At 41.8% G+C, this 13,554-nt stretch overlaps 1 protein-coding gene and 1 pseudogene across 1 annotated transcript in view; one reads left to right on the top strand and one right to left on the bottom strand.

Annotated features, from left to right (window-relative positions):
* IARS2 (isoleucyl-tRNA synthetase 2, mitochondrial) overlaps nt 1-7,934 on the bottom strand; it is a 62,420-nt gene extending 54,486 nt beyond the window's left edge. Inside the window, exons 1-2 of the mRNA XM_038586173.1 lie at nt 7,683-7,934; nt 6,156-6,278 (exon numbers count right to left, since the gene is read on the bottom strand). Of these exons, the coding sequence (XP_038442101.1) occupies nt 6,156-6,278; nt 7,683-7,934 (375 nt within the window). The remainder of the gene's footprint in view (nt 1-6,155; nt 6,279-7,682) is intronic.
* A 5,123-nt stretch (nt 7,935-13,057) lies between these two features.
* LOC100683478 lies at nt 13,058-13,280 on the top strand (annotated as a pseudogene).
* Nucleotides 13,281-13,554: the final 274 nt, after the last annotated feature.

The following is a 13,554-nucleotide window of genomic DNA, read 5'->3' as shown; positions in this document are numbered from 1 at the left end:
CTCTCTCTCTCTGTGACTATCATAAAAAAAAAAAAAAAAAAAAATGTGTTGGAAGTAGTAAAAGGATAGAAGTTTTGTATATAATTGAAGTTAAGTTGCTGCAAGCTTAGAAGACTATTAGGTTTTATGTAAGATTCATAGTAATTGATGAGGGAAACAAAGGCAAGAGAAATGAAGCTTAACTTAAATCTCCTGGAACACATGGGTGTCTCAGTCCTTAAATCTGACTTTTTCTCAGGGTCCTGGGATCAAGCCCTGCACTGGGTTCTGCACTACTTTTCCCTCTGCCCCTCTCCCAACTCATGCTTTTTCTCTCTCCCTCTTAACTAAATAAAATCTTTAAATAAGTAAATAAATCTGCCTACAGTTTGCAGCCTACTGATAGACCCCTGTATCATGCAGAGAATGACCTTCTTCAAGGAACTCACGGCTGCCTTAGTGTCTTAATGTTTATGTTTTACTAAAAACTAAAAGTAACCTTACCTTAACAGCAGCTAGCCCCTCAAGGTCCTGAAAGCCTTGCTTCCAAATTCCTTAGAGACTTACACTATCCCTAACCCCCACTAATTAAAAAGTATATAATCAGTTGCTTCTCACAACCCCAGTGCAGCTCTTTCTGCCCACGAGTTCTGTCCCCACACTATAATAAAGTCACCTTTCTGTACCAAAAATGTCTCAAGAATTTTCTAAAAAAAAAAAAAAAAAAAAAAGATTTCTCTTAGTCATTCTCTCATGAACTCCAAAATTTCTAAATTTTATCAATAATAACAAAGTAAAAGCCTTCAGTAAATGTATAAAAGATATAGATAAGGTAATCAAAACATACCACTATGAAAAAAAATCAATTTACAAAGGAGATACAAAGGAACAAACAAAAAACAGTAAGTTGGCATTAGTAAGTCCTTGCCTACTAATAATTACTGTAAATATAAATGGGATTACATCACCAATCAATAGATGTACAGTGACTGAATGGATGAAAAAACAAGACCCAACTGTGCTGCCTATAAGAGACTCCTGTAAGATTTAAGGACACAGATAGGGATCAGGTGAAGGGACAGAAAAAGATTCCATACAAATAGAAACCCAAAGAGAACAATATAGCTACACTTATCTTAGAACAGACTTTAAATCAGACTTTAAATGAGGGGTGCCTGGGTGGCTCAAGCAGTTAAGCATCTGTCTTCGGTTCAGGTCATGATCCTAGGTCCTGGGATGAAGCCCCACATCGGGCTCCCTGCTCGGGGGAGGAGGGGGGAGTCTGCTTCTTCTCCTGCCCATCCCCCCTCATGTGTGCACACCCTCTCTTTTTCACTCAAAGAAATAAAATCTTAAAAAAAAAAACTATAACAAGAGACAAAATTATCATAATGATAAAGGAGTCAATTCATCAGAAGAATATAAGTCTTAAAAATATGTGCATCAAACATCAGAGCACCTGATATATTAAGTAACTACTAACAGATCTGAAAAGACAAGAATACATTAACAGTAAAGGATTTCAATATCCCATTTGTCAACAATGAATAGGTCAGTCATACAGACAGAAAATCAGTAGAGACACATTGGACTTGAACTGTACTTTAGACTAAATGGACCTAACATATATACAGAACACTCCATCTACCAGCAGCAGAATATACATTCTTCTCAAGCACACACAGAACAATGGCCAGGATGGATCATATATTAGGCTACAAAACAAGTCCTTATAATGTGGAAGGATTAGGAACACATCAAGTATCTTTTCATACCACATGGTATAAAACTAGAAATCAGTAATATGAAGAAAACTAGAAAATTCACAAATATGTGGAAAATAATATATTTCTGAAAAACCAATGGGTCATATAAGAATATCAAAACAAACAAATATGGAAACATAATGTACTAGACCTTATGAAATGGAACAAAAGCAGTTCTGGGAGAGAAGTTTTTCTTTTTAAGATTTTATTTATTTATTCATGAAAGACACACACAGAGAGAGAGAAGCAGAGATACAGGCAGAGGGAGAAGCAAGCTTCCTGCAAGGAGCCTGATGAGGGACTCGATCCTGGCCCTGAGATCATGCTCCGAGTTGAAGGCAGACGCCCAACCGCTGAGCCACCCAGGCGTCCCATGGTAGGGGCGTTTATAGCAGTTAGTGCCTACGTTAAAAAGGAAGAAAGATCCCAGACTAACTTTACATCCCCATGGAACTAGAAAAGAACAAACTAAGCCCAAAGTTTGTAGAAAGAAGAAATAACAAACATTAGAAGAGAAATAAATGAAACAGAAAACAGGAAAACAACAAAACTTAGTATGGATTTTTTGAAAAGATAAACAAAATGACAAACTTTTAGCTAGACTTATCAAGAAGATCTCAAATAAATAAAATAAAATTATAAACCAAAGAGGAGATACTCCAACCCATATTTGAAAAATAAAAGAACCATAAGAGACTATTATGAACAATTAGGTGCCAAGAAATTGGATAACCCTGGTAGGCTGGCCTCCCAGGACTGAATTAAGAAAAAACAGAAAATTGGGCAGCCTGGGTAGCTTAGCGATTTAGCGCCGCCTTCAGCCCAGCGCGGGATCCTGGAAACCGGGGATTGTGTCCCATGTCGGGTTCCATGCATGGAGCCTGCTTCTCCCTCTGCCTCTCTGTCTCTCACGAATAAATAAATAAAATCTTTAAAAAGAAAAAACAAAATCTGAATAGATCAGTAACAAGTAAGGAGACTGAATCAGTAATTAAAAACCTCTCAACAAAGAAAAGTCCAAGACGATATGGCTTCACTCATTCTAACAAATATTTATAAAAGAATGAATGACAAACCTTTAACTCATCCAAAAAACTGAGGAGGTGAGAACACTCCCAAACTCATTATATAAGGTCAACATTTACCATGATACCAAAGTCAGATAAGGACATGACAAGAAAACTATAGTCCAAAATCCTTGATGAATAAAGATGCAGAAGTTCTCAACAAAATGCTATCAAACGGAATTCAACAGTACTTTAAAAGGATGATACAGGGGATCCCTGGGTGGCTCAGCAGCTGAGCGCCTGCCTTCAGCCCAGGGCGTGATCCTGGAGACCCGGGATCGAGTCCCATATTGGGCTTCTGCATGGAGCCTGCTTCTTTCTCTGCCTGTGTCTCTGCACCACCCCCCTCTCTGTGTCTCTCGTGAATAAATAAAATCTTTAAAAATAAATAAATAAATAAAAGGATGATACAGCAAAAGCAAATGGGATTTATCCCTGGTATTCAAGGATAGATCAACATACACAAAAAAACTGGTAACACTAAGTTGACAGAAATCCTACCATCATCTCAATAGAAGCAGAAAAAGCATCTGACAAAATATAACAGCCTTCCATGATAAAAACTCTCAACAGAGTGGATTTAAAAGGAATGTACCTCAACATAATAAAGACCACATATGATAAGCCCACAGACAGATACCATCATACTCAACAGTGAAAAGTTGAAGGACACCTGAGTGGCTCAGTGGTTGAGTGTCTGCCTTTGACTCAGGTCATGATCCCGGGGTCCTGAGGTCGAGTCCTGCATCTGGCTCCCTGCAGGGAGCCCACTTCTCCCTCTGCCTATGTCTCTGCCTCTCTCTCTGAGTCTCTCATGAATAAATAAATAAAATATTATTTTTTAAAAAGTGAAAAGTTGAAAGCTTTTCCTCTAAGATTATGAATAATAATACACTCTCATCACTTCTATTCAACATAGTATTGCAGGTCCTGCCAGAGAAATAGGCAAGTAAAAGGAATAAAAGCATCCAAAATAAAAGAAGCAGTAAAATGATGTTAACTAATTGTGGTATTCATTAAATGATATATACATATATTATTACATTGTACACCTTAGACTAATACAATGTTATACGTCACTTAGGTCTCAATAAATGGGAGGGGGCTAAAATTAGTTCTCTCAAAAAATTGCATACTGGTGCTATTTATTATCCACCTCACATAATTGACCTAGTACCTGCTAGTACTCTCAAAACGGTGCTTAAAAATCACTTCCTCAGGGAGAATTTCTCTGATACTGAAGTAAAAAAAAAAATAGGTGGCTCAGGAGGTTGAGCGTCTGCTTTTGGCTCAGGGTGTGATCCCAGGGTCTCAGGATCGAGTCCCGCATGGGGCTTCCTACAAGGAGCCTGCTTCTCCCTCTGCCTGTGTCTGCCTCTCTCTCTGTGTCTCGAATATATAAATATTCTTTTAAAAATTATCCTAAAATGTATATAGAAAAGCAAAGAAACTGACACTGCTAAAGCAATTTTGAATATAAAATGGAAGAAAGAGACTACCCAATTTCAAGATTTATTCTGTAGCTACGGTCACCAACACTGTGGTATTAGCAGGACAGACAAATAGATTCATAGAACAGAACAGAGAATCCAGAAATAGAGCCACACATATTTGCCCAACTGATTTTTGACAGTAGTACAAAGGTAACTCATTTGGGAAATAGCCTTGTCAATAAATGGTGCTAGACATCCACAGGAAAAAAAAAATAACCCTCACTGTAAGACTCACACCTCATAAAAAAGTTAACTCAAAATGTATCATGGATTTAAATGTAAAAGTCGTAGAAAAAATACAGGAGAAAATCTTTAGGTTTGAAGGCTTGACAGAGTTCTTAGACATGACACTACATGCATGATTCATAAAAGGAAAAACTGATAAGCTGGACTTCATCAAAATTAACTTTTAGGAACACCTGGCTTGGCTCAGTCAGAAGAGCATGCGGCTCTTCGGAGTTTGAGGTCATGAGTTTGAGCCCCACACTAGGGGTAGAGATTATTTAAAAAAAAAAGAAAAATTTGAGGCGCCTGGGTGGCTAAGTTGGTTAAGTTTCTGGGTTCAGGTCAGGTCATGATCCCACGGTCCTGGGATCCAGCCCCGAGTCCGAGCTCCCTGCTCAGCAAGGAGTCTGCTTCTCCCTCTCCCTCCCTCTGCCAGCTACTCTCCCTGCTTGGGTACTCTCTCACTCTGTCAAATAAATAAATAAAATCTTAAAAAAAAAAAAAAAAAGAAGTTAAGGACTTTACCCTTCAACATACTCTGTTAAGAGAATGAAAAGATAAGTTACAGACTGGAAGAAATAGTTGCAAACCACATATGTGACAAAGGTTTCATACCTAGGCTATATATATAAAGAACTCTCAAAACAGAACAATAAAAAAAAAAAACCTCCAATTAGAAAATGGACAAGATCAAGGTGCTGACTGATTCAGCCCAGCAGCTTCTCGCTCTAACCTCAAGGGGCATGTGGGAGACAGGGAAGTTCTCTGGGGTCTCTCCTGTAAGGGTGCGAATCTCCTGCTAAGGGCTCTGCCCTCATGACTTAATCACCGCCCAAAGGCGCCCCACTCCAAGGACCATTACATTAGAGATTATTAGGCTTATACATATAAATTTAGGGGGCAAATATTCAGTCTACAGCAACTATCTAACATTTATAGATTTTACTTATTTGTGTTATTACGTCTTTCCTGATCAGAGATAAGCTCCATAAAGACAAAAACACATCGCTGTTTTGTTCAATGCAATTCCGAGTCTAGAAAAATGCCTGGCACATAGTAGGTGCTTGATAATTATTTACTGACTAAAATATTAACTGTCATAAAATAATAATAAGCCCAAAGCAAATACCAGTGATGTTATTTTTCACAAAGCATTAAGTGCAGCCCAGGTGGCTCAGCGGTGTAGCACCGCCTTCAGCCCAAGGCATGATCCTGGAGTCCCAGGATGGAATCCCACGTTGGGCTCCCTGCAGGAAGCCTCCTTTCCCTCTGCCTACGTCTCTGCCTCTCTCTGTGTGTGTGTCTCTCATGAATAAATAAATAAAATCTTTTAAAAAAATCCAACTGTTTATTGCTGCTTTCTATTAAGATATTTTAGTTTTGGGGCGCCTGGGGCGGCTCAGTTGGTTGAGCATCTGACTCTTGACCTCAGCTTAGGTCTTATCTCAGGGCTGTGAGTTCAAGCCCCTCACTGGGCTCCACATTGGGCATGGAGCCTACTCAAAGACATCTAGTTTTACCTAGCAATGCAAATTAACGTAACTGTCATAAAATCAGGATATACATTTTTTGTAACATATACTTAAACAAAGGTTTTCCCCTCAAGCCTTGTAAGTACAATTTACCTTATTTAAAGCATGTCCAACGTGGGGGTCACCGTTTGCATAAGGAGGTCCATCATGAAGACAAAATTCTGTTTTTACTTTTCTTTCTCTTTGCCACGAATAAAGTTCTGAAAATCCACATTTCTGTGTAAAAAGAACCACAATGTCTGAACGACAACCAAATACATACCCCCCTGAATCTTACCATAAATAACAGCCAGCGTTTGCTTATTATCTCATAACAACGTATTCAACTCTAAAGCCCAATACACATCTGAGTCCTCATTATTCAAAACTTTTTGATAGTTTCCCCACAGGCTCCACATTGAAGTGTAAGCTCTTTACATGGTAAACAGGACCCCACAGAGGTCAGTACCACCAAATCTTGGCCCGTCTCTCAGCGCTCCCCACCCTCCACTCCTTGGTGGACACAAGTGGACCGGCCTGTAGACTGCACCCCAGTCCCCTCTCCCCGACTCTTATTCTTGCTTTCCTGTGGCCTCGGCACTTGCTACCCTCCAAATCCCAACACCCCTCACTGGCAGCCCTACCCCCCTTCTCTCACCTACTGTGTACCCCTGGCCCCGTCACTTTGCCCTTATGGGCTTGTTCCTTTACTTGAGAAAAAAAAAATGTTAATGATGAATGTTCATGATTCGCAGAGCTGGTGTGAAAATTACATGAGAAAACATCTGAAATTATTACCGTTTCTGGCATATCCGTGGTACTGAGTAAAACCCTTTTTAAAAGTAGATGGCCAAAACAGGTTTATGAGTCTAGAACTCTGATAAATGCCCTAAGACCATCCAGGCTAAGCAAAGTTGCTTAACCAACATAAGCCGAATTATCGGGGAATATCGGGAATCCTAAAGACTCCAGAATCAGAGAAAGTAACATGTGAGTCTACCCTCAGGAAGTTGTCTAGGTACAGGAGGCAGATGCACATCTCAGGAAGGGGCCTCTGAGGACGTGAAGTTCAGCTACTCTCTTCTGCAAAAAAAAGTCAGAATTCCCACTAGGCGCCCGGTGACACCACAAAAATCACTTTCAACTTGCCCACGGGACCGAATTTTTATTTGTATGTGTCCAATGTTAATTTGCTTTCCACAAGCCACTTGGAAAAGTGTCCAAATTCAACTCGGTTTTTTGCCTTTAAAAAGGTGAGGTTTTACAAATGGTGTAATCTGCAAAAACAAATTACAAAAAGAATTATGCGTGCACCTTATGCAAGCATTTGTCATATCCAAGGTCCAAAACTATAATTAATGTGCTCTGAAGATTAAAAAAATAAAAATAAATAAAAAGGTGGGGGGTACTTCCATTCAGTGCTGTGCTGCTATGGGAGCATCCCCCCCCCCGCCCCCTTAATAACAAATACTCTGCTCTGGGACCCGCCACCTCGGACAGGGACTGCCCCGAGGTTTTCAAGTAAGAGAGCCCGAGGGCCCCCTGCTCGCACCGGTCGCGTCACCGAGCCCGCGGCCCCGTCCCACCCCCCGGGGTGCCGCCCGCCTCCCTCCGCGCGGCCGGGCCGGCCTCCCTGCCCACCTGCTGGATCTCCAGCTCCGTGTCGGGCTGCTGGCGGCCCAGCAGCTTCATGGGGAAGCTGGTCTGCGGCAGCAGCACCGTGTCCCGATACCGGCCATTACTCGAGCTCTGCGGCTGGTTGCTGGCGCCGCTGACCCACCGCGCCGTCCCTCGCCCCCGCGGGTGGCAGCGAAGGCGGGGCCGCGCCCAAAAATTCCGGGCCGCGGCCAGAGCCGCTGCCCCCGGGCCGCGCGGGTACAGCCCCCAACGCATGGCGGGCCAACCCCGGCCGCCCGGTGAGCGCCAGGTCCTCCGCCGAGGGGAGGGGGGGGTCAGACCGGCCGAGGCTCCGGGGAACCGGGACCCCAAAGCACCTCCACGAGCTCTGCCGGAGTGCGCACGCGCGCGGGGCACGGAAGGGGCGGGAAGCAGGCCCTTCCCAGAGACCGCGGGAACGCGGCCACCGCGGGGCTTGGCTGCAACCAGGGCGGGGCGGGGCTGACTCGAGGGGCGGGGCTGACTTCAAGGGGCGGGGCTGACGCCGAGGGGCGGGGCTGACGCCGAGGGGCGGGGCTGACTCCGGGGGCGGGGCTGACTCGGGGGGCGGGGCAAAGTGCGGCTGGCCTGCCCGGGCTCAGATTTAAATCCGGGATCCCCGACTGGATTTTTTTTTTTTTTTAAGGTTTTATTGGATACAAAAAAGAAAAAAAAGATTTTATTGGATACAGATGCAGTGAAACGCCGGGACACCTGCGCCCCGATGTTTCTAGCAGCAATGTCCACAATAGCCAAAGCTGTGGAAGGAGTCTTGGTGTCCATCGAAAGATGAATGGATAAAGAAGATGTGGTCTATGTATACAATGGAATACTCCTCAGCCATTAGAAATGACAAATACCCACCATGTGCTTCCACGTGGATGGAACTGGAGGGTATTATGCTGAGTGAAATAAGTCAATCGGAGAAGGACAAACATTACATGGTCTCATTCATTTGGGGAATATAAAAAATAGCGAAAGGAAATGAAGGGGAAAGGAGAAAAAAGAGTGGGAAATATCAGAAAGGGAGACAGAACATGAGAGACTCCTAACTCTGGGAAACGAACTAGGGGTGGTGGAAAGGGAGGTGGGTGGGGGGGTGGGGGTGACTGGGTGGCGGGCACTGAGGGGGGCACTTGATGGGATGAGCACTGGGTGTTATGCTATATGTTGGCAAATTGAACTCCAATAAAAAAATTGTAAAAAAAGATTTTATTCATTTATGCATGAGAGACACACAGAGAGAGAGAGAGAGAGAGGCAGAGACACAGGCAGAGGGAGAAGCAGGCTCCATGCAGGGAGCCCAACGTGGGATTCGATCCCGGGTCCCCAGGATCACACCCTGGGCCGAAGGCGGCACTAAACTGCTGAGCCACCCAGGCTGCCCCCAATTTTTTTTTAATATACTTTGGTATATTCAGCGTATATAGTATATAGGAAATATTTAATATATATTTTAGTAGATCCAAGATATTATCCCTTCAACATGTAATTAATACAAAATTATAAAAAAGATACTGCATTCTTTGTCTTCACACCGAATCTCTGAAATTCGGCATGCATCTTACACACTAGCATATCTCAGTTCGGGCTAGTAGTTTACGCAGGGCTCAACCACAACATGGGCCAATGGCCACCTCAGGGGGCAGCACCTCTTTGGCTGAGCGCAGAGTTCAGAACCAGTATTATAAACCAACCTAATGATGTAATTTTCAGATTCCTTATATATTTGTTACATCTCACTCCTACAGAATAGTAAATAAGGTGTAGGACCTGAACTCTGGTTTCTGACAGAAACCCACTTTTCTTTTTTTTTTTTTTTAAGATTTTGTTTATTTATTCATAGACACACAGAGAGAGGCAGAGACACAGGCAGAGGGAGAGGGAGAAGCAGGCTCCATGCAGGGAGCCTGATGTGGGACTCGATCCTGGGTCTCCAGGATCACACCCCAGGCTGCAGGCGGCGCCAAACCGCTGCGCCACCCGGGCTGCCCAGAAACCCACTTTTCTATTCCACTTTTTGAGAAAGTTTGTGTTAGGCCACTTATCCAAAAAAAAAAAAAGTGAGAATAGCACTCAGTAAAATGAAAGAGGATTTTCACTTTTATGGGGAAAAAAGTGAAAATTGCCTTATGCATTTGTTTTGCAGCAAGCCTTTATAGAGGCAGCAGGCATCCCATACAACTAAAGTGGACCTGCCAACCTCCTGCCCTGGCAACTACTCTCAGCATTGCAATATCAGCTATGAGCCCTTTGAACTGTGTCTGAGCATCTGTGCTCTACTTTGATTTTTTTTGTGCATCCATTAGCAAGATGTGTCCTAAGATACCAGGAAAGCTTAAGAAAGGTTATTTTTGGGCATCTGGGAAGGCTAAATAAGTTTCCATGTAAATTGATGGTAATTGCTTCCTTGCTTTACTCCATTTAGGCTTATGAAAGGTTTCATAGGCACACTCTACTTTCAGATAGTGGAGGAAATCTGTATTGGGGTGGCCAGGTCATAGTGGTTCACAATTGTTACCATTTCATTGTAAAGTGTACCTCTTTCTAGTTATAAGACACAACATCTAGAAGATTCAGCTTTCATAAATAAAAAAACTGACCACCTTTCTACAAAAAGAAAAAGAAAAATTTATATGGAAAAATATACCACAAAGTAAGAAAGCATGTGGCAAACAGTAAGCATTCAGGATCAGCCTTTCACCAGGCATTGTTCCCAGCTCTTTAGTTCATTTAACCATTAAGCCTCATAAAGTGAGGATATAACATGCCAAAACAATCCTACGTGATGAGGTAAGTATTGTGGTTGATGCCATTTTACAGATACGGAAACCAAAGCACATAGTGTTAAGTACCTTGCCCATGATCACACAACTAAGAAGTGGCAAAGTTGGGATTCAAATCCAGGCAGTTGGGTTCCAGTACCCATATGGATAATCAGCATCCTATCTTGCCTCCCCTCACTATACTGTAGAATAAAACATTTGCAAACACATTTAAAAAATTAATATCCATGGGCGCCTGGGTGGCTCACTTGGTTAAGCATCCAACTCTTGATCTCAGTTCAGGTTTTGATCCAGGATCATTAGTTCAAGCCATGTGTTGGGCTCCATCCTGGGTGTGGAGTCTACTTAAAAAAAAAAAGTTAATATCCAAAATGTATAAGGAGCTGCTACAAATCAAGAAAATATAAACAACCCAATGGAAAGAAAGTCATAGGCGGGTGCCAGGGTGGCTCAGTGGTTGAGCGGCTGCCTTCAGCTCAGGTCTTGATCCATGGGGTCCTGGGACTGAATCCCACATCAGGCTCCCTGCAGAGTCTGCTTCTCCCTCTGCCTATGTCTCTGCCCCTCTCATGAATAAATGAATAAAATCTTTAAAAAAAAGTCATAAGAACAGACAATTCAGAGAACAATGGAAAAGGCCAATAAACATACTCAAATATACTCAGTCACCTGTAGGAGTCATTAAGGACAGTTAAAACAAGATACCATTTCTATTCAACAGAGTAAAGCAAAAATTGAGAAGCTGATAACAAGGACTAGGAGGGTGTATGAAAGTGGCTTCTCTCACCCTGCTGGTGATAATGGAAAATTTGTATTCCTTTTTTGGATGGCAGTTTGGCAAGACCTGTCACCATTTCAAAGGCATTAAGTTTTGACCTGCAGTTCTGCATCTGTGAATCTACTCTGTGAACTTTAGTCTCACAGGAGCACAATGATGAATGAATGCTTAGAGAAGCTCTTCTAACCAAGCCTTTCATTAACAACTGCAGAATTCAGCAGTGCTCTGTCTCCCCATAAAACCTGGACTGAGGGTACACTGAGTCTCAGAACACAAGGCTACTCTCTATGACACCTGCACACTTTTCTCCTGTTGAATTTACAGTCAGTTATGTTTATCCTTAAACTTCTCACATAATTACTGAATTTAATTATAAAAACTAATGTATGCTTAAAATGGCAAATTTTGTTACATAATTTTTTACCACAATAAATGGCCTGCCTTAAGTCTCAGTTATTATGAAAATCAAATGAGATTGTATAGGTAAAAGCCTTCCCAAGAACTCAACATAACGGTAGGCATTTGTGGATATTGCTCTCTGATGAGTTTTTTTTATTTTCATAGAAACTATTGTTTGTTTCTAATTATAAATGTTTGGGAGTTACAGAAGAGCACGCAAAAACAAAAATGGTTCATTGACTATTCTCTTCTCAAAACCAATGTTTTGGGATCCCTGGGTGGTGCAGCCGTTTAGCGCCTGCCTTTGGCCCAGGGCACGATCCTGGAGACCCGGGATCAAATCCCACGTCGGGCTCCCGGTGCATGGAGCCTGCTTCTCCCTCTCCCTGTGTCTCTGCCTCTCTCTCTCTCTGTGTGTGACTATCATAATAAATAAAAATTTAAAAAAATCTTTAAAAAAATGTTTTTTTCCTTTTTAATGCAAAGATAACTGATTTTATGAAAATTAGGGGGAATTCTCTAAAGAGTCCAGCTAAAGACAAGTCTCCAAAACACAAAACAAACTGCTGCCAAATTAAGTGAAGCTAAAACAAGTGTACAGTAGTATGAGAAATTCCATAAGTAGTCTGCAGTTAGAATGTGTCTGAACTAGATGGTGCATTATGGCTCTGCATTATCAGGAGAGATAAAGCAAAATTCCGATCCAGGACGCATGCTCTAAGAAAAGGCCTGGGCAGATAGGAACATTTGCATTTTTTGTTTCTTTTACACAATGCTGATGTGGTCATGAGCTACTTCTCTAATTGAAAAATAAAGTAGTATCTTTATTAATATATTAATATAAATGATACTGTTAACAATACAAAATGACTATTCCTTTTGGTAGTTTTTCTTACCCTGAATTCTACTGTCTAATAATATAATGGGTTTCCTTTCCTAATGAATCGAAGAATTTGTTTTTAAATGGATGAGTTTAAGCAATTTATTATTGTAACTGATACATTTGCTACTAATTCTGCCCTTATTTGTTATATTATAACCCCCGTATCCTGCTTTTTAGTATTGAAAAAGAAAATCGTTGTCTATTCCCTCTGCTGGTCTCATTGTCTATCTACTTCCACACGTGAACATAAACATAGGGAGGCGCAAAAAGCGTGCTCCTTAAATATATGGTGAAACCTAATATACAGGCAAATATTGGTTTTGCCTCTTTGTTTTTACTTTTGTCAGTGCAACAACAATCTCACTTTGAACAGTGAAATAATAAGTAGGTTTTCTTCTGTGCTACAAAACAGCAAAAACCAAACAGGGAGCGAAAAGGGAGGTGTGTGTGTGTGCAGGCCTCTTCAGCCCAGGGCCAGACAGGGTGATGTGGCTGGGGCTTCACCGGCCTCACTATGTCTGCCATTGTGCCATTTTCAATTTTCAGTCTGTTGACTGTAATCTTGCTGCTTATATGTACCCGTGCTTATATCCGATCCTTGGTACCCAGCCTCCTGGACGGAAGTAAAACTGGATTGTTTGGTGTATTTTGGAAGTGCGCCAGAATTGGTGAACGGGAGTCCTTATGCCGCAGTGCGCTGCATAGTGATGGCTTTCAGCATCCTCTTCATGCAGTAGCTTGGAAAAGTATCAGAATTTAATTGCCATCGGATTTCAGTATGAAAAAAGGACTTACCTACAGAAAATAATGGAATGCATGGTTAACCCTTTTATCTCTGAACATTGAATGAGATAAATTTCCAGCTGCTCTTCTCCAGTTTTGTTACTGGACCAATGTTCTATATAAATAGGACGTTACCATTTAATACTCAGAGTTTAATACGTCTGTAGCAATCAACCTCAGTACTGTAACTACAATATTACATTCTGCAATGTTATTGCTTTATGTCAG

Source organism: Canis lupus, chromosome 38, assembly GCF_011100685.1.
Source record: "Canis lupus familiaris isolate Mischka breed German Shepherd chromosome 38, alternate assembly UU_Cfam_GSD_1.0, whole genome shotgun sequence".
Taxonomy (NCBI): Eukaryota; Metazoa; Chordata; class Mammalia; order Carnivora; family Canidae; genus Canis; species Canis lupus.
The sequence above is the reverse complement of the archived record's forward strand: the minus strand, read 5'-3'. Positions and strand labels throughout refer to the sequence as shown.